General features: G+C 55.0%; 9 protein-coding genes across 9 annotated transcripts; 6 read left to right on the top strand and 3 right to left on the bottom strand.

Moving 5' to 3' along the window:
- Positions 1-517: 517 nt before the first annotated feature.
- On the bottom strand, positions 518-3,539 carry bioDA (adenosylmethionine-8-amino-7-oxononanoate aminotransferase). Its single transcript, XM_067625618.1, has 5 exons — positions 3,154-3,539; positions 2,984-3,083; positions 1,589-2,919; positions 937-1,520; positions 518-877 (listed from the first exon to the last, which is right to left on the bottom strand). Exons 1-5 carry the CDS (start codon positions 3,339-3,341, stop codon positions 702-704), a joined length of 2,379 nt encoding a protein of 792 aa, XP_067476306.1. The 5' UTR covers positions 3,342-3,539; the 3' UTR covers positions 518-701.
- Positions 3,540-4,187: 648 nt separating this feature from the next.
- Positions 4,188-5,871, top strand: ASPBRDRAFT_292647 (aminotransferase class I/II-fold pyridoxal phosphate-dependent enzyme). The gene is made up of 3 exons (XM_067622637.1): positions 4,188-5,123; positions 5,190-5,332; positions 5,391-5,871. Exons 1-3 carry the CDS (start codon positions 4,340-4,342, stop codon positions 5,721-5,723), a joined length of 1,260 nt encoding a protein of 419 aa, XP_067476307.1. The 5' UTR covers positions 4,188-4,339; the 3' UTR covers positions 5,724-5,871.
- Positions 5,872-5,969: 98 nt separating this feature from the next.
- On the bottom strand, positions 5,970-7,122 carry ASPBRDRAFT_132444 (uncharacterized protein; the record flags this gene model as incomplete). Its single annotated transcript, XM_067618439.1, has 2 exons — positions 5,970-6,133; positions 6,183-7,122. The coding sequence occupies 2 exons, from the start codon at positions 7,120-7,122 to the stop codon at positions 5,970-5,972; spliced, it is 1,104 nt and encodes a 367-aa protein (XP_067476308.1).
- Positions 7,123-7,775: 653 nt separating this feature from the next.
- ASPBRDRAFT_131737 (NAD(P)/FAD-dependent oxidoreductase) lies at positions 7,776-9,117 on the top strand (the record flags this gene model as incomplete). Its single annotated transcript, XM_067618363.1, has 2 exons — positions 7,776-8,589; positions 8,633-9,117. The coding sequence occupies 2 exons, from the start codon at positions 7,776-7,778 to the stop codon at positions 9,115-9,117; spliced, it is 1,299 nt and encodes a 432-aa protein (XP_067476309.1).
- Positions 9,118-9,926: 809 nt separating this feature from the next.
- Positions 9,927-12,046, top strand: ASPBRDRAFT_46347 (putative very-long-chain acyl-CoA synthetase family protein (CefD1)). Its single transcript, XM_067625619.1, has 2 exons — positions 9,927-11,511; positions 11,575-12,046. The coding sequence occupies exons 1-2, from the start codon at positions 10,124-10,126 to the stop codon at positions 11,999-12,001; spliced, it is 1,815 nt and encodes a 604-aa protein (XP_067476310.1). The 5' UTR covers positions 9,927-10,123; the 3' UTR covers positions 12,002-12,046.
- Positions 12,047-12,987: 941 nt separating this feature from the next.
- On the top strand, positions 12,988-14,862 carry ASPBRDRAFT_132567 (FAD-dependent oxidoreductase; the record flags this gene model as incomplete). Its single annotated transcript, XM_067618453.1, has 3 exons — positions 12,988-13,256; positions 13,342-14,608; positions 14,668-14,862. The coding sequence occupies 3 exons, from the start codon at positions 12,988-12,990 to the stop codon at positions 14,860-14,862; spliced, it is 1,731 nt and encodes a 576-aa protein (XP_067476311.1).
- Positions 14,863-16,705: 1,843 nt separating this feature from the next.
- Positions 16,706-18,627, top strand: ASPBRDRAFT_57607 (putative integral membrane protein (Pth11); the record flags this gene model as incomplete). Its single annotated transcript, XM_067627767.1, has 6 exons — positions 16,706-16,919; positions 16,976-17,043; positions 17,090-17,275; positions 17,327-17,578; positions 17,641-17,781; positions 17,851-18,627. The coding sequence occupies 6 exons, from the start codon at positions 16,706-16,708 to the stop codon at positions 18,625-18,627; spliced, it is 1,638 nt and encodes a 545-aa protein (XP_067476312.1).
- On the bottom strand, positions 18,310-20,720 carry mcsA (putative citrate synthase Cit1). The gene is made up of 3 exons (XM_067625620.1): positions 20,167-20,720; positions 18,981-20,117; positions 18,310-18,931 (listed from the first exon to the last, which is right to left on the bottom strand). The coding sequence occupies exons 1-3, from the start codon at positions 20,224-20,226 to the stop codon at positions 18,728-18,730; spliced, it is 1,401 nt and encodes a 466-aa protein (XP_067476313.1). The 5' UTR covers positions 20,227-20,720; the 3' UTR covers positions 18,310-18,727.
- A 247-nt stretch (positions 20,721-20,967) lies between these two features.
- ASPBRDRAFT_46351 (putative mRNA-nucleus export ATPase (Elf1)) lies at positions 20,968-25,089 on the top strand. Its single transcript, XM_067625621.1, has 3 exons — positions 20,968-23,464; positions 23,514-24,080; positions 24,133-25,089. Exons 1-3 carry the CDS (start codon positions 21,408-21,410, stop codon positions 24,845-24,847), a joined length of 3,339 nt encoding a protein of 1,112 aa, XP_067476314.1. The 5' UTR covers positions 20,968-21,407; the 3' UTR covers positions 24,848-25,089.
- Positions 25,090-25,322: the final 233 nt, after the last annotated feature.

Here is a 25,322-nt window from a genome sequence, read left to right on the forward strand (position 1 = left end):
GCTCCAGCCAGTCAGCGCCGATCGAATGGAATTAAGCATGATGTTTGTTGCGGGTGGGCGGTGCTTGTTGACCCCAACCGGGTGGTTAGGATTCAACGCGGGGCCACCAGATCAGCAGTCTTTCGTGGTGGATAATTCAAGAATGGTTGTGTTGATTATCCTGTTCGGTGAGATGAATTGGTTCACTTGATGGATCAACTTGGATTCGAGATAACATTAGGCAAAGAGATGATTATCGGAGAGAACTGGCCTTGGAATGTTGGCTTGGCTGCATATGCTTTGCTGGGAACATCCCACACAGACAGACACAGAGTTACTCACTCCTCACTCACTCAGTTACTTCCTCAGTTAATTATCGTGCAAAGTTATGACGATGGAGATCCACTCTGCTACGGACCAAAGGAGCCCTGATGCAGCAACCCGGAACACCTGCCCGCTGATTGGCTGGTCACGGCCAAACTGTCTGGCTCTGTTCGGCCCGTCGGTGAAGACGCAATTGTTAAGCAATGAGCATGGGAAGAATCCTAAATATCCCAGGGGAAAAACTTAATTCATTTTGACAGAGTATGCCAATCACAATGTCATGTCATCCTACACAAACTACTCTACTCGTCTTCTACTCCGTATCTGTGATTATCGTAATCCTCGTATCATGTAATCATCCAGGTAATAATCTTATCCGTCGGAAGAATCGAATCTTCTCACTCCAACAAGGCCGCCCGCAGCACTTCCTCAATCTCCCGCAATGCATCCGGGGTGGAAGTGACACTGGCCATCAGGTACAGCACATTGCCTAGCACACGTGAATGCACGGCAAAATGCTCCCCACCCGCGGCCAGCCGCTGCTGCAGTCCTTGCGCCGCCGTCGACGTGTATCCTACGAAGCACCCGATTAGCGGCTATTTTCGGCCAATGGAATACGAAAAAGTCACGTACCTCCGCCCTGCGTATCCTTCAGGGCAATACTCAACACCGTTCCCAAGGCAAATAACCCTTCCACACCCGGCGCATGGGACAACTCCCCGACCAACCCGTGCGACCAGACGCTCCAGACCTCGGGTCGCGCCCGGTGCGCAGAGGGGATTGGCGTCGCCGCCGGCTGCCAATCCCGCCGGTACTTGTCCCACGCCCCACTGCGTTCCAGCTGCTTCATCGTGCGCAGGGAGTCCACTGCGACTTGGCACCCAACCGCGTGCGCCGTGTAGCTGTGCCCGTGCAGCAGGGCATCGCTCTTCTGTGGGCTTGAAAACGCCTGGAACACCTCGTTGCTGGCCAGCGTCGTGCATAGCGGCACCAGCCCGCCCGTCAGCAGCTTCGCATTCACCGCGATGTCGGCCTCCACGCCCAGGAAGGCGGCCGACGATCGCTGTCCCAGCCGGTACAGCCCGGTGAACACCTCGTCGAAGATGATTGGGAGTCCCGACCACGACGATCCCGTCGCGCCTGCAGTGGCGCCAGGGGCAAAGAGCTCCGGGTGCCCACGCACCACCTCAGCCAAGCATCGCTGGAAGAGGGGGTCACTATTTTGGTTAGTATGGCGTGTATACTACTAAGTACCTAGTGTCTGGTTGCAACAGAGTCAACTCACCAGAACAGCATGCCGCCCGCTCCCAAGATCACCGGCTCCATGATCAGCGAGCCAAATTTCATTCCCTGCTGCTGCACCAGCGCTGCGATCGTCTCCCGGATGTACTCTTGGTAGCGCTGTCCGACCTCCGAGGCGACCCGCGACTCCAGATCGAACACTGCATCCAACGACGAGTACTCCAGGTCGGCGCCCAAGGCCGACCGCAGGTGCTCGGGGATTTGGACCTTCCACACGCCCTGCGACATGTGCACCTGGGGGTAATCGAACCAGTAGCCCCGACCCCGGTACCACTCCACCTTCTTATTGAACGTAGACGGCTCCGAGCAGTCCATCACGCCGATCGTATCCCCGTGATAGCTGCCCTTGAGGCCGAGGATGCTAATCTGCTCCTGGCTCGCATCCCAGCCGTACCGGTCACAGGCCGCCCGAAGACCCATCTTAATCGCCACCTCCATGCCGGTGCTGCCATTATCGCTGTAGAAGACTTTCTGCAGACGCGGGTTCCCGACCGTCTCCAGCAGCGTCTCCGCCAGAGTCAGCGCCGGCTCGTGGATATTCCCGGGGAACATGACATGCCCGTAGCGGCCCGCCGCGTACGCCGCCGACAGGGCCAGATCGGGGTTGCCGTGGCCCAGTCCTTGCGTCCACCACGAGGCGGAGCCATCGAACGTCGCGCGCAGTCTACCATCTTGTGAGGGCTTCGCGGGATTGTAGGTCTGGAAGAAATCATCGTACGCAGAATCAATCACCGTAATATCCTTGGGCGCCATCCCGTGGTGCTGCGTGAACGGATACCAAATGGTCTCGTGAGCCCGACCGGACATGGCCTCCAGTCGCTCAATTCTAGCTTCATTTTTCGCTGTCATTTCCTCCAACAACCCAGCTACATCGGTCCCCCGCGCCACACGCTCGTAGTAGCCAGCCATGGCCTCCTCATCGCGGGCCAAGGCATCCGCATCCTGCGAGGGCGGTCGCGCCGGGGGCTGCGGCAGCGGCACCAGGGGGATACTCTTCTTCTGGAAGTAGGTTTGAAGATACTCATGGTTCTGGTAATAATCATCCTGGAACAGCAGCACCGAATTCACATCATACCCGCGCAGTAATAACGACTCATATGCGGAGATGGAGGACGAGATGCCGCCCAAGCGAGAGTCCGCAATCAGCACAATCGGCAGCCGTAACGGCCGATACAAATCGGCCTGCGAATTGCCATTGGGGCCGGGCGAGTGCACGCCGCCGGCGGTTTCGACGAGGGCGAAATCAATGCCTTGCGCTGCCCAGTCGGAGAGGGTCTGGTGGACGGAAGCGATGATATCATCGTCCCGCGGGATCTGTCTGCGTCAGCACATACATTTTCTCGACTGTTGGCACCTTGCACCAGGATCGAGGATATACCGTCAGCTGCTTCTGCTTCGCCGCAATGTGTGGGCTGACAGGCTCGTCGAATTGGTACAAACACTTGGTCAGCGTGCCCGGGGCGTAACGCCGGATGTGTCTAGGCGAGTGAGCGCGGGGTCCTGAAACATTGGGGATTGTCGGGGATGGCCTTATGCATATAATCTTACCGGTCATCTGCATCATCCAACGGACCCGTTGATACAGGTTTCAGAAATGCAGCCGGAGACTGCGAGTTGAGACGGGTGATGGCGTTGCAGAGCACGGTGGATACAATGGTCTTGCCGACGTCGGTGTTGGCACCATAGACCTGGTGGGCGCGTAGGGAACGCCAAAGGGCGGCACCGACGGGGGGCATGGAGAAGAATTGAGGCAACCAGGAGGAAATTATAGGAGGAGGATAATAATAAGGAAGGAGGCAGGGTTAAGAAGTGGTACTTGATCTTATACCAAGTATATCACTGTAGAGAAAGTCACTTGCCCTTGGTTTCCCAGATAAGGGCTATCATTATAATAAAGAGGGATGGAATGACGAATGACAGCGGATATGCAAGGCGGGAAATTAGTAGCCGAGGCAATCAATGAGGCACTCAGGCAGCGTGCCACTAATTCATCAGGCATCCAGCCATTCTCAATAAAATAATATGGCAATTGGCAAGTCAACTACTAATCTCACGGAGTACTAACGAACTAACTGGTTAGTTATCCCCACCGGTTGAATCCTTGATCTCCCCCCAACAGTTAGTCCACAACATATCCATGATCCACCCCGAACGGGGTACCAATTTCTGTTATGTTATGCTATCTTAATGCCGAGTTGGTTTGCATCTGCCTTCCGTCCCGAGGTCCGTATCATCCTTTTTTTCTCAAGCCCCATAACGCTAGAAGAGCCACCAGAAACCCAATGGAAAAATCTCAGGAAACCAACCAACCCTGAACCCAATGAACCAAACCTGGTTCCATTTTCCATCCCGTCATTTACGGAGATTTCCCACCTAACTAGTTGGTATCTAATCCAATTGACTCCGTGTCAGCCCTGCTCCACTCGGTAATCATCAGGAACAGTTGGCAGTTGGCGTGAAAATCCCCTCTGTCTCTCCACGCCTTTCCGGTGTGATGGAAACTAGTAGTTAGTTCAGTTTGCTAGGTGCCTGGCAGTGCAGGCGGAGATCTGGCCGGATTTTCACGTTCATTAGTTCTCTGTAATCTGTATATCTAGCTATCTAGTGTCTTAATTAAATCTCCTTGATACTATGTTTATTGATTCTTCTTCAATTCCTTCTCTACAATCAGCAATAATACTCAATTGCCCTTACTAGCACCCTCTCCCCTCTCATATACATACACATAGATTCAATGACCCTGCACACCTCCCTCCGCGCCGCCCTCCACCGGCGCAAATCCAAACAATCCCTCCGGCGCCTAACCCTGATCCCCGAATCCTCAACAGACTTCTCCTCCAACGACTTCCTCTCCCTCAGCACCTCCCCCCTCTTCCGCACCCGCTACACCTCCCACCTCCACCAAGCACCTCCCTTCTACCCCTTCGCCAGCGGCGGATCCCGTCTCCTAACAGGAAACTCTCCTTACGCGGAAGCCCTCGAAGACTTCATCGCAGACTTCCACAACGCCCCCAGCGGACTGCTGTTCAACTCCGGCTTCGATGCAAATGTAGGCGTGTTGTCATGTATTCCCCAGCCGGGGGATGTTATCATTCATGATGAGTATATTCATGCGAGTGCGCATGAGGGGATGAGGTTATCCCGGGCGGGGAAGAAGATTCCGTTCAAGCATAGTTGTCCCGAAAGTTTGGAGGAGGTGTTGAAGAGGGAAGTGGAGAGTGATGAGATGGTGAGAAAGGGGGAGAGGAATGTGTTTGTGGTGATTGAGTCGATTTATAGTATGGATGGGGATATTGCTCCCATTAGGGAGTTTGTCGATGTTGTGGAGAGAGTATTGCCTCCGGCTCCTTCTTCTAATGGGACTGCTTCTGCTGGAAATGTGTACTTCATCGTGGATGAAGCCCATGCCACTGGGGCGTTTGGCCCTAGGGGTGCGGGTGTCGTGCAGGAGTTGGGCCTTGAGGAGAAGATGTTTATAAGGGTGCATACGTTTGGGAAGGCGTTGGCTAGTCATGGGGGTAAGTTACTTTCTTCCTCTTCAATCCCTTCGGTTAGATACCCAGGGGGTGTACTGACCAATTTAGCAATCGTCCTCTGCTGCCCAGATACCCGAGAATATCTCATCAACTATGCCCGCAGTCTCATCTACACCACTGCATTAGGGTTCCCGTTCCTGGCGTCGATTCGTACGGCGTATGAGTTGCTCTCTGAAGGGGAGACAGAAGAGGTATATCATTTCCCCCCTATTATCCTCTATTCAGAATGTATAGCTAATAATGTATCAGCTCCAACGAAACCTGCAACATCTCATCCAATACCTAGGCAGTCGACTGGACAGTCTGGGATCATGGGATCCCGCGATCTTCGAGGTGGACCATTTCCCGCGCTCGCCTATCTTCTCCCTGCGGAGTCCGGTGCCGCGTCAGCTGGCGGCGGCCTGTCAGCGAAAGGGCTTCGTGGTGCATCCGATCATGTCGCCTACGGTGCCGGAGGGTAAAGAGCGGGTGCGGGTGTGTTTGCATGCGGGGAATACGGTCGAAGAGATTGATGGTCTCGTGGAGACGATTTTAGACTGGTTGAATGGGCGGGAGAGTGAGAAGCGGGTAGCTAGGCTTTAGTCGCAAGATACTTGCTTTACCTTATATATCATGGTGGAAGCATCTTGTGCTGTACATAGTATTAGCTGCATTGAGAACATATTCTGATCATCTGCTCATCTGTAAACCATCCTGTAACTCCATAGCCATATTCCTCCTCCCAGGTTAACTCCGTAAGTCGTGAATAGTGTAGAGTTTCCGTTGGATATCATCCAGTTACAAAAAATAACAACTCCCTTTATGCATTCCTCCCTAGTTTCTCCCAGCCTAGTGAATCCAGTAGTTGCGGCAGGTCGGGCAGGTGGGCTCCAAGGTGTCAAAGGTATCCAGCCACTGCTCCAAGCACGCCCGGTGGTAGTTGGTCCCGCAGAATCCCCGGCACCAGACCAACAGGCCGTGATCGTAGTCCGGACCGGCCAGATCTTCGTCTACTCAGTGTTAGCTCCATGTATGGGAGAGGTAAGGGAAGGTAAAAACTACCATCCATTTCCTCCCAGGCGTCATCCTCCTCATCCTCCTCATCATCCTCAGTTCGCCCATCGTCGGACATGTCGCAGCGCATACTCTCATCCAGATAAGGGAGAAGACAGATCCCGCAGTCACCATCCACCGGGCGCGGCTTGACCCGCTGCGGCTTAGGGGAGGTAGGCGAGTCGCAGTACATCGGTAAAGTGGTTGGTGCAGAGATAATCGGTCTCGGGATGGTCTGATGGGCGGGATGAGCATGACCCGGAGCGATCAAGGTGCTACTTATGGGTTGGACCGCCGGGGTGTGGGGACGGTTATGGAGCGCAGAATGGGCATGCGGTGACGGAGAAGCGCTACTGGAAGCTGAAGCTGAAGCTGGAATCAAAGTGGCAGCAGCAATGGTGTCACCCGCGGGACGGACAATCTCAACTCGGGGTCTGGGGTGCTGCGCCTGGTGGTGATGGCTCGCCCCCATCCCGACCGTGCCATGCTGGATGGTGATTCTGTTCGCTGAGCTGGGCCCATGCTGGGTGGTCGGCAGGTTGGTGACGGCAATGCCACTCCCCGTGCCCATGATGGTGGGGTTGGGGGGCATGTGAATGTAGCTGTTGGACATGGCTGCGGTGGGCGCGACCGACCGCTGCTCCGAGAGATGCCGCAGCAGTTTCGCCTCCCACTGGTCGACCAGGGTCAAGAACTGGTATCGGTGCTGGCTGGGGCAGAGAAGGAGAGTGGCAATATCGATGAGAATCGGGTCGACCGCGGAAATGGAAGCCGTAGCTGAGAAGATGCAAGAGCCCTGGTCGAATAGGTCGAGCGCTTCCCGACGCTTCGGATAACCGATCAGATTGTTGCAACGACGGTTGTAGGAGTGGGAGATCCCGAGACAGTGGTGATCAGCTGCAGGGTGAACTTTCAGAATGTCAGTCAACCGATAATGTGAGGAAGCCATGACGCCGGCGGGGTGCTTAGTCGTTCACAGGTGCTTAGTCGGCGGGTCAGAAGAAGAGGCAGGGGAGAGAATGAAGGTACAGACAGTGCAGACGAAGTTCACAAACAGCACCAACACCGCCGAGAGCAGTGAATGGCAGTGAATGAAGGGACGTGAAGGGGCGCCACGACAGCAGAGGGGCAGCACCGATGCGGCAACTCGTACCTGATCGCTAACTTGCTAGCTAAGCTTCAAGGCCCGATGGATATGCAGGGATGGAGCATGAGCACAACTTCGGGATGGAGTCGGGGGAGAAGCAGTTGCAGGATGACGACGATGAGAAGAAGGCGGGAACTGGAAAGAAGATGAGATGAGATGGTAGAGTTGCAATGGATGGACTCATGCTTATGCCATGATGGCTTCAGCGCGCAAAAGCGGAAGACTCCGAGGACACATCCGGCGCGTGACGAGGGAAATCCCGGTTGGTTGGTTAGTTCAGTTGGATTGATAACACTTTCTTTTCCTGCTTGGTGTTTGCCAGTGAAATCCATGAAATGAACTGCTTTTATCTTCGTCCGTCTCCTCCTCTTCCCCGCACGTGGTCATCCAGCAACTTGGTCAGTCAACCATCTTCTGCCATCATCACCACCACTCAGATTCTACCTCCCACCCCGATGGATGCCTCCACGGACCTCCCAGATATTCTGATCGTGGGTGCTGGCATCTTCGGTGTCAGCACAGCCTACCATCTGGCTCTACAGCTCGAGCGACCGGCACAGATCGTCCTGTTAGATCGTGCGCCCCCACCATCCACCCCCGCGGCATCTACCGATATCAACAAGATCATTCGCGCTGACTACACCAACCCTCTCTACGTGGCTTTGGGATTTGAGGCCATCGAGGCATGGAAGTCACTGCCGTTCTTTCAAGAAGCACAAGTCTATCACCCCTCGGGATGGATCGCCATGGAGGAGAAAGATAGCGAGGCCCCCGCATTGATAAGGAAGAACTTCCGCGATTATGGTCGCCCCGACGTCATCCAGGAATGGTCCGAGGAGAAGGTCCGCCACGCTTGGGGGGGACTGCTCCAGCAGACGGACTGCTCCCCGTTCGACTCCTATTACTATAATACCTCCGCCGGCTGGGCGGATGCAGGAAAGGCATTGCAGCTCATGGCCCAGGAGGCGATCAAGCTGGGGGTCCGGTATGAGGTCGGGGAGGCACGCCGGATCGTTCATGATGAGAAGGGAGTCACTGGTATCAAAACAGCAGACGGCACTATCTACCATGCTCGAAAAGTCTTGCTAGCAACGGGTGCATGGACAAGTCAGCTCATGTCCTCGGTAGAGGATGACCTGGACCTGCCAGAGTCGGACCGAGTAGAGCAGCAGGTATCAGCAGCGGGAGTAACTGTCTCGCATTTTCAACTCTCGTCGGAGGAGAAATCCCGCTACTCCCAACTGCCGGTCTTTGTCTACGGAGGACAAGGTGGGTGAATCCGGGCTCCAGATGGCCAAGCTGACGCCCCCAGGCGAGGTCATCCCTCCGACGGCCGAGGGAATCCTCAAGTTCACCACCGCCGCTTCGTTCAGGAACACCATCCGCACTGCATCCGGGCACGAGATCTCGGTGCCACTAGCGGACCAAGTTCATGTGCCTGAAGCCCTGCAGGAAGACCATCTGCATGCCATTCGACCCCGTCTGCCACAGTTTCTCCAGGACCATCCCCGCCCCGACTACTGGCGTCTCTGCTGGGATGCCATCTCGCCCAGCCAACATCCGCTCATCACCCGCCATCCCGACGACCGACTGTCGAATCTTTATTTCGCCGTAGGGGGGTCATTCCACTGCTACAAGTTCCTGCCGACGATCGGCAAATACGTGGTCAACGTGTTGCACGGGGTGTCGAACGGACGCGAAAAGGATGAAGCCTGGACGTGGAAAGAGCATCACCCGGATGAAAGAGGAGTGCATGCGCGATTGATCCCGGGGAGAGAGATTCGAGATGTTGCCTAGAATCTACGTACATCAGTGCAAGCCTTGTTTACAGCTTCGTCTAGACAATCAGCGGCTCAGACTTCCGCACGGCAAACCTGAGTCAACCATGTTTTCACCGAGGAAAGTATATATCACAATGTAGCACTCCCCTTGCATGCATCACACCGACTTGAAAAAGCCCTGGATGATCTGTCACTATGATTCCCTCCGATCTCCGCCCCACCTAGCCACAAATAGTCACAATTCCATGGTAGATAGCCACTAGCTAGATAACCATCTAGAAACCAAAGAATACCAACACACGTGTAGCATGGATCAAATCAGTAAATAACCGATCCGTTGGGGCAAAACACTGGGTCATCACCGGCAGAAGAGTCTGGTGGGAACCCGCAACGTTGAACCTCGCAGAAATTATGGATCCATCCATCCATCCATCCCTAAAGATTGAAGCTCCTCCGTTGACCCACTCGGTTCCAAACATTTGCCTTGCCCCCTTTTACTCCCCCCCAAAAAAGCAATCTGTATGCTGTAGGCCAAGGGATTGACCCGAGGTTGAACCAGAGAGAACTGACCGCAACCCCGCTGCACATTAACCCTTGGGAAATGGGACGACCGGTGATTTGCTCCGCGCCCTGCATGATTTGATGTGCGGATGCGGAGGTAGACCACACATAGCTATTATACTAAGGCTCTGGACCGAGGATATGGTCGGCAATGAACTCTATCCCTCTCTATTCACTCCCTTTGCTTCCCCTCATGTCTTGACAATTAAACAATTTACTATTTCCTGTCTAGCATCTTGTTTCTCCCTCACACAGCATTTTGAGGGATATATCTGGCAATCGGCTTGACTATGGCGTTAGGTGGTTTCCCCAATCCTGAACATATACTATACTACTATATACGTCATGTCTCACAGCGCTAACATTTCCTTGGGATAGCAGCAACATCAACAGCGGCCGCGGCTCTCGCTCTAACCGCCTACCTCGATGCCAAATTCCACCTCAGCAAAGATGTGACCAGCATGCTAGCCGTACGGCGTTCCCTCCGGGAGACAGAAAAAGCCACCGCGCAGGGTCAACTCAGCCTGTGGCCCGTCTTCGCAGCGACCGCATCCCAATACCCCGATATGGTATGTCTCTGGACGCGCGAGCAGTCCTACACCTACAGAGAAGCCCTCGGCGCCGCATGCCGCTACGGCCACTTCTACCTGTCGAAGGGGGTGCAAAAGGGCGACTTGGTGGCGTTCTACCTCCAGAACCGGGCGGAATTCATGTTCGCCTGGTTGGGACTCTGGAGCATTGGCTGCGCCCCGGCCGCGATCAATTACAACCTGACGGGCGATGCACTGGTGCATTGCCTGTCCATCAGTGGCGCGAAGCTGCTGCTGGTGGATCCGGAGCCGGAATGTCTGGCTCGCATTGAAGAGCGCAGATCCACCATCGAGAATGAGCTGGGCATGCAGCTCGTCACTGTCGACGACGCCTTCAGTCACCATTTACTCTCCTTTCCGGCCTCCGTCCCCATGGACGGCCAGTTGACTGCCCATGTCCCCGGCGAATCGCCCGCCATCCTCCTCTACACGTCCGGCACCACGGGCCTGCCCAAGGGCTGCGCCTTTACCACCGCCCGACTCTATTCCACCCAGGCCATCCGCAACAGCAACATGACCAACGTGTCCGGCCCCGGCGGGGATCGGTGGTACAGCGCGATGCCGCTGTACCACGGGACGTCCGCCATCGCGATGATCACCAACATCATCGGCGGGCGCAGCATCGCCATCGCGCCGCGGTTCAGCGTGCGCAACTTCTGGCCGGATATCCGGGCCTCGCAGGCCACTGTCTTCGTGTACGTCGGCGAAGTCGTGCGGTATCTGCTCGCTGCGCCGCCCTCGCCGCAGGACCGGGAGCACCGCGTGCGCATGATGTATGGGAACGGGCTGCGGCCGGACGTGTGGGAGCGGTTCCGGGAGCGATTCGGGGTGGCGGAGGTCGGGGAGTTCTTTAACAGCACGGAGGGCATCTTTGGGCTGTTTAATCTCAACGCCGGGCCGTTTACGGCGGGGGCGGTCGGGCATCATGGGGCATTGCTGCGGGCGAGTCTGAGGAATACGTATGTGCCGGTCGTGGTGGATGCGGAGACGGGGGATGCGGTGCGGGATGAACGGACGGGGCTGGCACGACGGGCGGCGTATGATGAGGGAGGGGAGATGTTGGTGAAAGTCCCCGATGAGAAGGCGTTTCAGGGGTATTGGAGGAATGAGAAGGCGACGAAGAAGAAGTTCATGCGGGATGTGTTGACGAAAGGGGATTTGTGGTATCGGTCTGGAGATGCGTTGAGACGGGATGGCGATGGACGGTGGTATTTTCTCGATCGGCTGGGGGATACGTTTCGGTGGAAGAGTGAGAATGTGTATGTTTCCCCTTGCATGGTGCTTATTTGTCATTCAAAAGCATTACTAACTAATTGCTGCAGGTCAACCGCGGAAGTGGCCCAAGTGCTGGGTCGGTATCCTGGCATCCAAGAAGCCAATGTGTATGGCGTGAGTGTGCCTCATCACGAAGGCCGCGCAGGATGTGCAGCCTTATTGCTCAGTTCCGAGGCCCGCAGCAGACCGGGCGGGTTTGACGGACAGGCACTGGCTAAATTCGCGCGTGCACAGCTCCCCCGGTATGCGGTGCCGGTGTTCTTGCGCGTCGTGGAACAGTCGTGGCATATTCATAATCATAAGCAGAACAAGGGGCCGCTGCGTCAGGAGGGCGTGGAGCCGGCCAAGTTGGGGTCGAAGGTGGTGCAGGGCCATCGCGACCGGCTGTTTTGGTTGCCGCCGGGCGCAGAGGGTTACGTAGAGTTTGGCGAGGAAGATTGGCAGCGTCTGGCAAAGGGTGAGGCCAAGTTGTAAATAGTTAGCTTGGTACCCCGTATATATGATGATTCATGATCCTGCTGATGTAGTATGGCCATATCGCGATCGGAGAACTGACTCGTGCAGAAGACTGGTCCGATAGCAACCCTAAGTCAACCACAATGAACCAGACATCTAGAGTACTATCCCCTTGTCCATGGTAGCAACGGGCACAGCGATCGCACCACAGACTGCCCAAAGCATCCCCCTTGCTGATCAGCACATCCTGCACTGATTATTTGTCCGGGTGGAACGTCCGTCGGTCCATCCGTCAGTCACCGCTGGACTAGACTATCACTGACTAGGCAGTCCAGTTGTCTGTCAGCATCTGGACTATTCCATTCTCTTGACCGCTAGCACCACGACACGAGGCCATTAGAATTATTTGCACGGGATGATCGGATGCACGAGTACGGAGTCGAGGGGGAGAGACGATCAGACAGACAGAAAAACCACGCATGCACTGGGGAGAAGCTTAAGCTGCAGGTGGGATGGATCCTGACTCAGGATGGCTTGATTTGAGTCTGCAAACTAACTAATTCACTGAGTTTCTAGTGGCAGACTGACGAAACACCACGCGATAGGCAAGCCCTAAGCCTTTTTGGCTGGTGGATGCGTATGGCTTCATCTAGAGAGACATTCAGAGACACCTTGGAGTATCCGCTAAGGCATTTAGTGTGGGTGTCTCTGTCTGCCTGTCTGTCTGATTCTCCTCACCCGCTCAGACCAGTGCTCCACTTGCATCGCATCCACGAATGGCTTCCACCATGGAACATTCTCCGCAACTGCTGATGCTCACTGCTACTGCTGCTGCTGCTGCTGCTGCTCGGCAATTTCCCCTGGATTAGCGCGTCGGTCATTCTTCTTCGGTTCTTCCTGCCACGCGATGGCTGCCACTCCATCACCGGGCACGCTCCTCTTATAAACCCGCTGGCATTCCTGTCATCCCTATCCTGGATTTCCTCCATCTGCACCTATCCGTCATGTTCGCAGGTCTTCTCCTAACTATCCTCGTGGCCCTGCTGTCGGCCGTGGGGAATGCAGCCGTGACCATCCAATCCTCCAACACCACCTGCCGCTGCTTTCCCGGCGACGAGTGCTGGCCCTCCCCAGCGGAATGGACGCAATTCAACGAATCCATTGATGGCCGATTAATCCAGACCATCCCGCTGGGCACGCCCTGCCACACTCCCTCCTACCAAGCAGGGGTGTGCAAGTACCTTCATGAACAATGGACGGAGCCCGAAATCCAGTAAGCTTTTTTTTTTTTTTGGGTCTCAAGGCTGACTCGCAGCCTCGTCCTCGCAAAAGTAAACATCCTCACTAACCGAGTCAAGCTATGAATCGTCGTCCTCCATCATGGCCCCCTGGTTCGCCAACGGCTCGTGCGATCCCTTCCACCCTATCGCCAAGCCTTGCACGCTGGGCAACTACATCGTCTATGCCGTGAACGTCAGCCAGCCCGTCCACATCTCGCGGGCGCTGGCCTTCGCCACGGCGCATAACCTGCGCGTCGTCGTCCGCAACACCGGCCACGACTACAACGGCCGGTCCACCGGCGCCGGCGCCCTCGGCATCTGGACCCATCACCTCAAGCACATCGACATCCTCGACCACCACGACGCCCACTACGCCGGCAAGGCCATCCGTCTGGGCGCCGGCGTCCAGGGCTTCGAAGCCTGGGCCGCCGCCGACGCCCAGGGTTACCAGGTGGTCAGCGGTGAGTGTCCGACCGTCGGCATCGCCGGCGGCTACACCCAAGGCGGCGGCCACTCGGCGCTGTCCTCACGGTACGGCCTCGCCGCGGACCAGGTGCTGCAATGGGAGGTCATCGACGGCACGGGACGCTTCATCACCGCGACCCGCGACAACGAATACAAGGACCTGTACTGGGCCCTGAGCGGCGGCGGTGGCGGCACTTACGGGGTCGTCTGGTCCATGACCTCCAAGGTACATCCCAGCACGCCCACCTCAGGACTCAACCTCACGTTCACCAACGCCAACATCTCCCAAGATACCTTCTACGCCGCCGTCAGCCTCTACCACTCCCTCCTGCCGACCATCGTCGACGCCGGCGCCATGAGCATCTGGTCCTTCACCAACACGACCTTCTACATCGGGCCATTAACGGGGCCCGGGATCCCCGTGGAGGAGCTCCTCTCCCTACTCCAACCCTTCCGTGACGGACTCGAGAAAATGGGCATCATATACACCCTCTACGCCGAGCAATTCCCCACCTACCTGGCCGAGTTTAACGGCATGATGCCCAACATCCCCGTCGGAGAGGCACAGTACGGCGGCTGGCTGATCCCGCGATCGGTGGTACGCGACAACAACACCGCATTGACGGCCGCGTATCGCCAGATCACCGAGGACGGAGCCACCTTCATCGGGGTCGGACTGAATGTATCCAAGGCGTTAGTCGGGGATGTGGATAACGCAGTGTTGCCTGCGTGGCGTGATACACTAATTGATACGACCCTCACGACGCCGTGGCAGTGGGATGCCCGGCAGGATATGCTGGTGCAGCAGTATAAGATGACCTATGAGTATTTGCCGTTGTTGGAACGGTTGGCCCCGGATTCGGGGGCTTATATGAATGAGGTATTCTCTTCCACCACTACTACTATATCTGAGTGTAAAGCAAGACTGACAGTGATTAGGGAGACTTCCGTCAACCTAATTTCCAAAAAGCATTCTACGGAGTGAATTATCCCCGTCTACGACAGATCAAGAAGAAATATGACCCGCGGGATGTGTTTTATGCCCAGACGGCGGTGGGTTCGGATGAGTGGACCATGTATCCGGATGGGCGGTTATGTCGGGTGTCTTCTGTAGATGATGAGGATTATCTGTAGCATTTAAATTTTATTCTTACTATGATGGCTTATTATGTTGTTTACGTTGTTCATGGGTACATACTTAGTTATATTACTAAATTTATACACTTTCAGATGAGTTATACAGGTTCAAATGAGTGGCTGGGTGAGTTGCCCACACACACACACACAGATATACTCGGGGACCTAATCTTCATTGCTCTGAATAAATATTAACTAGTTTGCGGATCTGACCCGGTCGGTCTGTCAGCTTGTCGGGTATTTTACTTTTTATGCCATGCCATGCCATGAGCATGAGCATGAGTTGGTCCGTACTCTACAGAGTACTTCTCTGCTGGGTTGGTTATGGTGGGAATATGCACGCACGGACGGGGAGGAGAGGAGATTGGTTGGTGGTGTGTCAATGCTGCGGGAATAATTAATAGTATCATAATAGTGTGGGTTATAGACTGGGTTATCCTGGTGTGATTTGAATTAAATCAAGGATTTAGTAATATGCACCTCACTTGGTAGTACGGTAGCAGAGGAGAAAAAGAAAATAGGTTAATAATTAGTAGAAATAAAGAAATTATATTATTGCTAGATCGGGATCATCTTGGACTGAATAAATCTAATCAGTTCTTATGATGATGGTGATGATGATGATGCTACTGCTGGTTACATCCACATGAACAGAACATGCATGCTCAGGTCCCCGACACTCAGATCAATACTCCGTACCAAAGGAAGATACTTAGCTTTCACCCATGGTACCTCCATGGTTGGATGATGATCGACATTCCCACTGATTTTAATTCTTGTAGCTACACTAGACAAGGGTCCCTCCCCGGCTAAAGTACGTCTGACTTACTTCCGGCTACACCGACAAATTCACACACAGAGACAAGACAAGATCCGAAAGTCTTCCTAGTCAGTTACCTGAAGATGAAATCTTTTCCGGCTTGTCTGATTCGTGCCTTTATCCCCGATGCGATCGGGTTATGAAATCACCAGAGATCCGGTACCGTGGATGATAGCTCCTGAAGGTTTAAACCTTGATGAATATTATCATGATGGTTATGGACATGGTGACATGACAGCATGGGTTTATTCGGTGAGAATGAGAATGAGATATGAAATGAATACCCTTGTCCTGTTTCTGTTCACCTTGCTTTTGTTCACATTGCTTTTGTCTCGACTAACTAGACGAGCTGTCTAACTAGTGGATGGTGAGCCATGATCCGTGCCCTAACTTAGTGGTTACTTCTGCATTAAAGTGGACCGCGCATTGACCGAGTTCCGGATTCCCACCTATCATTATTCCTCCCCCTCGTGCACCTTCATGCAGGCACATGCTCTTCTCATCACGAGCCAGCGTCAGGCTCTAGCTTACGGAGTACATATATTGCTCATGCAGAATGAAGAAAAAAGAAAAGAAAAAAAGAAATGAAAAATAGTACTAACTCTCATTAGCCTCTCACACGAACCAGACTTCCACCTCTCGGCCGGCCCTGTTCAGTCTGTTCTAGTCCGGGTGCGGCCGTAGACCGTAGATTGAGTTCAGATCACGGTCTGGGTCGACACATCATCCATCATTGGGTGCTTGCCTAATTCCTTATTTGCATATTTCAGGAGCGAAATGGATGGGTAGTTAGTTAGGTAGGGTGACATAGCGGTAAACAGTTTTCTACCTACCTACAACCTACGTAGTATCTTCTTTTTTCTTTTTCTTCTTCTCCTGCAGGGGGACGACAAGAATGTACTTCTGCATTCGTGTCATCATATATTAACAAACCCCATCGCTCAGCTCCGCCCGATTCTGAGCTTCCTTTCTTGTCGGGTTCAATCTAGATGGATGCTTGAGTGATTTCAACATGCCGAAATGGGCTGGGTCTATAATCTGACCGTCCCTGATCCCCACAGTCATGTCTCCCGTGTCATTGCCATCTGTCTTGTCTTTTCCATCGCGGCTTGTCTGGCCGTGTTCTTGAGATTGTATATTCGCATTCATACGAAGCGGTCCGCTTGGTTGGATGATTTCGCGGCGCTATGGAGTGCACTGTTGGCGACGGCGTATGCGGCGGTTGCTGTAGCGCGTGAGATTCTTTTCCTTTCGATGTTGATATTACATATATGCTAATGCTGCGTGTAGAAACAAGATGGGGTCTAGGTCTAGATGCGAGGTACTTCCCTGATCAGAATGTGGTCATGTTTAGCAAGGTATGCCCATCCTATCTAACATATAGATGATGCTAATAATGTATAGATACAATATGCCGGCGGCCCTATCTACACCCTTGCATTACTCGGATTCAAAGTCTCCCTGCTGTCCTCGTACCTGCGCATCGGGGGCTTCGTGCAGGCGTACCGCGTGACGATCATCGTGGCGATTGTGGCGGTGACGTGCAATCAGTTGGTGTTTACTTTTTTGCTGTTATTTGCTTGTCATCCGGTAGATACCCCTTCTTTTTGAAGGGTTTAGTATATATGCTAATGTGTATAGGTGGCCCGTCAATGGGATACAAGTCTTCCCGGATCATGCATAGACACGGTAGCGTCTTATTATGGTATTCCACACACCAGTTATGAATATAGTAATATACTAACGATGAACAGCTCTCGCAGGTATACCACTACCACCATCCCACCAAAGAGGATACTAAAAGAAACAGGAACCAGTCTCGGCTTTGACATAATCATAATCGCTCTTCCTCTACCAGTCCTCCTAACCCTGCAACTCCGTCTTCGCCAGAAGGTACCCCTCCCTTCCATCTACACCTTTCATCATCTACTAACAGTAGAATATGGAATATATAGATAGCCCTCGTCGGCGTCTTCGCCCTCGGCTTCTTCATAACCATCATCCAAATCATCCGCATCTTCACTATCAAGAACCTCAAAACCTACACCGACAGCCAGCCGATCGTCATCTGGTCCGATGTGGAAATCAGCTTAGGCGTATTCCTCCCTTTACCCCCTACCCCTACCTCCGCCAAATCCATACTAATAGTATATATACCTGTAAAGGTAATAATAACCTGCATCCCAACCTACGGCCCCTTCTTCCACGCCTTCGCCTCTACCCTTAGCAGCAGCTACAACTATCACAATAACAATAACCGCACACACACAACAAACAACACTTACAACAATGCACATAATACCTACGCGACACTTACATACCTAACCTCACCGACGAATACTACGACGAGTACCTCGTATCCACTACGCAAGACTAGTTCGATCATCACGAGTAATGGGGGCACTAGGAAGAAGGGTAGTCGGGATTTAGCGGATGGGAGTTTAGATGAGGTGGCTAGGGGGTTGGGGATGGGGGATGGGTTGGATTTGAATTTATTTGGGGAGGATGGGGATGATGATGTTGATGATCTGAGTGGGAGTGGGAGTGGAGGTGGGAGTGGGAGTGGGTTTGTTTGTGAGGAGGGAGGAGGCAGGAGGAGGAGTAGGAGTCGAAGTAGGATTAGTGGCAGGGGAAGGAGTACTAGTCCCGGTGGATATGGAGGTGTCTGGGATGGGAGTGGAGTGGCGCCGACGACGACGACGATTTGTAGTTTGCCGGCGGTGGCGAGGGTCAGGGAGGGGAGGTTTGTTGGGGATGGTCTCTCTGTTAGTGATGATGGGGGTATGTTGGAGGCTGGTGTTGGAGGAGGGTTTGGGATAAGTGCGGTTGGAGGTGGGAGCTCCAGTAGTATGATTACGGGGAGTGCGAATGCCAGTGTCAGTGGCAGTGGGAATGGGTGGAGGATACAGAAGATTATGGAGGTTAGGGTTGAGAGGGAATAATCTCTCTCTCTCTTTCTCTATCGTGTGTGGTAATCCGAGTGATATAACGAGATATGACTTCTATGCTTGCTTGCTACTGCTAGATACAAAACAGTCAATATTACTTGCCGACCAGTCCCTTCAGGTTGATACTCTTCGGTCGCTCAATCGGCAGTCCCAATGCCCGGTCCCAGATCAACTGCACCAGAGGTCCCAGTGCGCGACTCACGCCGAAGGTGACCGTGTAGTATAACGGCTGCTGGAAGCCATAGTGGTAGAACAGCACGCCAGACGCCGCGTCCACGTTGGGGTGGGGGTTCTTCGTCTATGATATGTTAGTCTTGACACCGAACAGATAGTAGACAGGAATATACCTTTCCATGCTGCGTCAGCACCTCCGGCGCAATCTCCGAGTTCTTCTTCACCAGCTGGAACACCGGGTTCGCCTGGACGTCGGCCCGCGTCGCCGCATAGTCCATCAATGCCTCAAACCGCGGGTCCGGCTTGCGCAGCACGCCGTGTCCATAGCCCGGCACCACCCGCCCCGACTTCAGCGTGTCCCACAGGTACGTGCGCACAGAGTCGTCCGTCACCTGTGTGCCGATCTTCTCCTGCATCGCCAGAATCCACCGCAGCACTTCTTGCGCCGCCAGCCCGTGCAGCGGGCCTGCCAATCCCAGCAGTCCTGCGCTGTAGCTGAGGAACGGGTCACTGAGGGCACTGCCCACCAGATGCGTCGCGTGCGCCGAGACGTTGCCGCCCTCGTGGTCACCGTGCAGCGCCAGGTACAGACGCAGCAGGTCATGGAAGTCGCTATGCTCGGCCCCGCCCTTGCCCAGCAGTTCGGCAAAGTTGTGCGACCAATCCTGTGTCGCGTCGAGCGCCTGCGTGCCGACCTGGTCGATCTCGTTCGGTCTGAACACCAATGCAGCCACACGGGGGATCTTAGCCAGCAGAGAAATGCTGTCATCGAACGTCGGTTCCCAGTAGTCTGCCTTGTTCAGACCGCGCTCGTACGCCTTGGCGAATGTCGACTCAGTGTTCAGCGCAGCAACCGCCACCGACAGCTGCGTCATGGGGTGCATGTCCCGGGGGAATGACTTGATCAGGCCCAGGATGTGGTCCGGAAGATGTGACTTCTCAGCGAGCTCGCGAGAGAATGCGCGCACCTGGCTGGTGGTGGGAACCTGGCCCGTCAAGAGCAGCCAGAACATGGCCTCGGGGAGCATTTCGGTTCCCGTGGTTCCCTTGGGCAATTCACGCTGGCAGTCCTTGATGGTCTTGCCATGGAAACGGATACCCTCCTCGGGGTCGAGTACGGATCCCTCCCAGAGCATGGACTTCAAACCGCGCATGCCGCCGATGATGTTGCCCACTTTGACTTCGCCGACCACATCATCGCTGCGAGCTTTGACTTGCTTGAAGAGCTCGCGCTTCTCGGGAATGACGGATTTTAGGGCGGTTTTGAGGTCGGATTCGGTGCTGTAGAACCGGCCGGAGCGGACCGTGGCCTGGGGTTGTCAGTAATGCTAGGCAAGCTATCAAGGGGGAGGGGTGTACCTGGGCCAGCCGGCTGGCGTGACGGGTTGTTGGACGTATCGACATGGGGATAGACATCATGAGAGTTCGGTGAGGCTGAATGTGCAAACAAAGGCGAGAGATAGAAGAGAATTATGTACACAGAGAGAGTCAGGAGAATTCACCGGGGAGGAGGGCGAGTGGCCGTCGGTTGGCCGCGGTGTCGAGGAGCCGAGGCAAGGCACGGCTGCATGCGGAGGCGTCAACACAATCAGCAATAAGCAGTCAGCGTCCCCAATCCACACTCGTCGTGCACATCCTCACCGCCGATGCGAGGCCGAGTCCGAGTCCGGCTGTCGGACTAAATCGGTAGTGTGCAGTAGAGCAACGCACTGCGTCTTTAGTTATCATCAAGGTGTAATTAGGTCCATTTGGCTGCAGATCCCTTCTCCCCGTGCCTCGGGGGAACTCCTAGGATGCGGTGAGACGATATCGGGGATGAGGAAGATCCAACCGAAGAGCAGAGAAGTAAGTTTGTCCCATGCATTACCTTCACAAGCCCATGGACGAACCGACGAAGGGTGTTTGGGACAAGCAGAAGGAAGAATGGGAAGCTGATCATCCCATTTGCAGTGGATGCCGCGACTCCATTTTGGGTCTCGTCGGTGGATCCCCCGTGCGGGGTAAGCCCAATCGGGCAACGGCGGCGTTGTAGTGGCCTGAGGCATAGCCAGCTGGAATTCAGGCATAAACTAGCTGGAGACGACACCTGATATACAAGGCAATAATGGTCAAAGTGACACCTGATATATTAGGCAATAAGAGTCAAACTGACACCCGATCCATAAGGCACAAATGCTACGCACCGCCACGCCTCAGCCACGCATGCCTTAATGATAGGCTCTCAGCCCTTCGCCTCAGGCAGAGATTTCATCGCCGCCCGATCCAATGGGCCGCCGCCTAAAAATCCGCAGGCTCGTTATCGGCCCCGCCTCCATCTTGTTTTTCCTCTTGCGCTCGCCTTTCCACTTTCCCTCGCCTCGCCTCTCCTCTCCTCCCCTCCAAATCTCCTCTCCTTGTTTCTCCTTCTCCTTGTTGTATACCCCGTTTTGTTCTTCTGTTCATACGCATCCTCCCTGAGGATTGCCCACTAAAAGTTTTGGTTTCTCGTATTCCTTTTTGTCCTCTTTTTTCCGCCTTTTTTTTTTTCTTCCCCAGCCTGCCCGCCGCCCCGGCCGGTGTGAGAGGCCCCAGACCCCTAAACCCACAGATCTTACGATATCATGCCTCATCCTGAAGATCCTACCCCAGCCATGACTACCGTCGTCTCGAAAACCCCCTCCGGCGTTCCTCCCACTGCGGATGAGGTCGGCTCCATCCTGAACACTATCTTCCAGGCCGAGACTTCTCAGCAGGCGCTCGATGCTTCCTACGCTCTCACCAACCTGCTGATCCAGAGTGTCGGCTGCTCCGGTTTCCGTACATACAACCTCCTGCCCCCGATCAAGAAAGCTGCCACCGATAAGAAGAATGGCGCCCTCCGCGAGAGTTCCATGCTCATCCTGGGCGCCCTCTTTGAGCGATTCCCCCGCGAACACCCTTTGAGCGAAGTCGTCTTCCTTCTGCAGGATGGCGGTGTCCTGAATCTGGCTCTCGATTTGCTGGCCGATAAGGGTGCCGTCGTGCGCGATGCTGCTCAGTATGCGATCGATGCGCTGTTTGCGTGCCTCAAGCCCGAGGCCATGGCCAACGCCCTCCTCCCCGCCGTCTCCGCCTATCTCAACCAGAGCACCGCCAAGTGGCAGGGTTTCGTCGGCGCCTACAGTCTTGTCGAGAAGATGGCTACCAAGGCGCAAATGGGCGCTGGATCCCTGGAGGAGGAGCGCGAGAAGGACCTCCTGCGTGAGGCCATGGGCAAGACTCTGAAGGATCTGATCCCGCTGGTCGAGTCCGGCATGCACGACCTGAAGAATGAGGTTGCCAAGAAGGCCATCAAGGCGATGAACGCCCTGACTACTCTTCTGTCCAACGACGACGTGGCTCCTCGCATTCCCCTTCTGATCAAGACCATGGAGCAGCCATCCGAGCAGACTTTGCAGAAGGCCATCCACGCCCTGTCCCAGACTACCTTCGTCGCCATCGTCACCTCCCCCGTTCTCGCTTTGCTGACGCCTCTGCTCGAGCGTTCGCTCAACGCCCCCACAACTCCCCAGGAGACGCTGCGTCAGACTGTCGTCGTCGTGGAGAACCTGACCAAGCTCGTCCACGACCCCGCTGAGGCTCGTACTTTCCTGCCCAAGCTGAAGCCCGGTGTCCAGCGCGTCAAGGACCGCGCATCCCTGCCCGAAGTCCGTGAGCTCGCCACTCGTGCCTTGGACGTCATCGAGAAGGCCATGACCGACAAGGATGTGGCTGCCGGTGTGGTTGTGAAGATTACCCCGGAGGAAGTCCTGGCCGTGTTGGAGGCCAAGATTCAGGAGCACGGCGGCCTGGCACGCCCCGAGGACGCCACTTTGTTTGCCCTGGGTAAGAACTATGTCGCCGAGATGGTTCGCGAGGATGTCAACTGCCGCATGCACGACCGTATCCCCGGTTGCATCGCCCCCTACCTGCGCGGTCTGCTGCACGAGGATAAGCACGAGGCGGTCGCCACCGCCGTCCAGGAGCACTTCATCGAAGAGGACCACCGCAAGTTCGGCAAGCCCGTCCCCGACGACCCCAATGAGGTCGAAATCGTCAACGCCAACTTCTCTCTGGCCTACGGTGGTATGCTTCTGCTGTCCCACACCAACCTGCGTCTGCTGAAGGGCCACCGCTACGGTCTGTGCGGTCGCAACGGTGCTGGTAAATCGACGCTCATGCGCAGTATTGCCAACGAGAAGCTGGAGGGCTTCCCCCCGCAGAGCGAGGTCCGTACCTGCTTTGTCGAGCACAACCAGGGTGAGGATGCCGATTTGAGCATCTTCGAGTACGTCTCCAAGGATCCCAAGATCTCCGCGGAAGGCGAAGAGCACATCCGTAGCGTGTTGCTCGAATTCGGCTTCACGGACGGTCCCGAGGGCCGTCAGAACCAGCGTGTGGGCTCGTTGTCCGGAGGATGGAAGATGAAGCTCGCTCTGGCACGTGCCATGCTCCAGAAGGCGGACGTCCTCCTGCTGGACGAACCGACTAACCACTTGGACGTGGCCAACGTCAAGTGGCTCCAGGAGTACCTGAAGAAGCACACCGATATTACCAGTCTGATCGTCTCTCACGACTCGGGCTTCCTGGATGAAGTCTGCACGGATATCTACCACTACGAACAGAAGAAGCTGGTTTGCTACAAGGGTAACTTGGCTGAGTAAGTACATTATGTCGTCTTGTGTATGTATCACACTAACACTAGACAGTTTTGTCAAGGTCAAGCCCGAGGCCAAGAGCTACTACACCCTGTCGGCGAGCGTCGTTCAATTCAAGTTCCCTCCCCCCGGTATCCTGGCTGGTATCAAGTCCAACACCCGTGCCATCCTCCGCATGACCAACTGCTCCTACACGTACCCCGGCGCCAGCAAGCCATCTCTGACCGATGCGTCCCTGTCTCTGACTCTGTCGTCCCGTGTCGCCATCATCGGTGGTAATGGTGCGGGTAAATCGACCTTCATCAAGATGCTCACGGGTGAAACCATCCCTCAGACCGGTAAGGTCGAGAAGCACCCCAACCTGCGTATCGGTTACATCAAGCAGCACGCCCTGGAGCACGTTGAGATGCATCTGGAGAAGACCCCCAGTCAGTACCTGCAGTGGCGTTACGCCAACGGTGACGATCGCGAGGTGTACCTGAAGCAGACCCGTATCCTCACCGAGGAGGACAAGGCTCAGCTGGAGAAGCCGGTCGACCTGGGCGACGGCCGTGGACCTCGCCGTATTGAGGCGCTCATGGGTCGCCAGAAGTGGAAGAAGTCCTTCCAGTATGAAGTGTAAGTTTTTATCTCATCTTCTTACATTCTTGTTCATTGCTAATTTGTGCAGTAAATGGGTTGGCCTTCTGCCCAAGCACAACACCATGATCTCCCGTGAGACTCTGCTCAACCTCGGCTTCTTCAAGCTGGTCCAGGAGTTCGACGACCACGAGGCGTCGCGCGAGGGTCTCGGTTTCCGTGTGCTCGACCCCAAGGTCATCTCGAAGCACTTCGAGGACATTGGTATGGACCCCGAGATTGCCAACCACAACGAGATCTCCGGTCTGTCCGGTGGTCAGAAGGTCAAGGTTGTGTTGGCGGGTGCTATGTGGAACAACCCTCATTTGCTCGTCCTGGACGAGCCGACTAACTTCTTGGACCGTGACTCCCTGGGTGGATTGGCTGTGGCCATCCGTGATTTCAAGGGTGGTGTCGTCATGATCTCTCACAACGAGGAGTTCGTGGGTGCTCTCTGCCCCGAGCAGCTGCACGTCGCCGACGGTCGCATCGTCTCGCGCACCAACACCGCTATCGCGCTCGACCGGTTCGAGGACAGCGCTGCCAGCTCGCCTCAGCCCGGCAGCACGGCAGTCAACTCGACTGCCACGAGTGCGGCTGCCTCGGCCGTCAACTCGGGAGCGGAGGAGCAGGGCGAGCTGAAGTTCAAGGCTAAGAAGAAGAAGAAGCTCACCCGTGCTCAGCTGAAGGAGCGTGAGGCGCGCCGCCGCCTGCGTCATCTTGAATGGTATGTTTCACTATCTTGTGTTGAGTCCTTCCCTTACTGACCCTCGCAGGCTTCAATCGCCCAAGGGCACCCCCAAGCCCCCGGATACCGATGACGAGGAGTAAACGTGCATTGTTGAGTTTGATGATTTTGCTTGCATCGGCAGCGGTGTGATTTAGACATGTTCTGGCTTTGGTTCCTTATAGACGGCTGGTTTATTGCTTGATTAATGAGGCTTGACGAGTATATAGATGTAGACTTGCTCTGAATGAACTTTGTGCACATGACTGAAGATTCTGCCTTGACTAGCGATAGTAGTAAATCAATAGCTCGATGTTGTGTTACCAGGTGCATCCACGTGCCTGTCCGTCCTTCTTCCTGCTTTGTTCCTCTGCAGTGGTGATCTCATCCTGAAGCCGGGGACAACCTTGCCAATGAAAGCGGGGATCGGATCCCCTCAGTGCTGGTATGGCCTCGCTCACATCCTTGGCTCCCTCGGGGTCTCCGGAGCTGGCCGACAGATTCTTATCCCCCTC

This window comes from Aspergillus brasiliensis (genome assembly GCF_001889945.1).
Source record: "Aspergillus brasiliensis CBS 101740 unplaced genomic scaffold ASPBRscaffold_11, whole genome shotgun sequence".
Taxonomy (NCBI): domain Eukaryota; kingdom Fungi; phylum Ascomycota; class Eurotiomycetes; order Eurotiales; family Aspergillaceae; genus Aspergillus; species Aspergillus brasiliensis.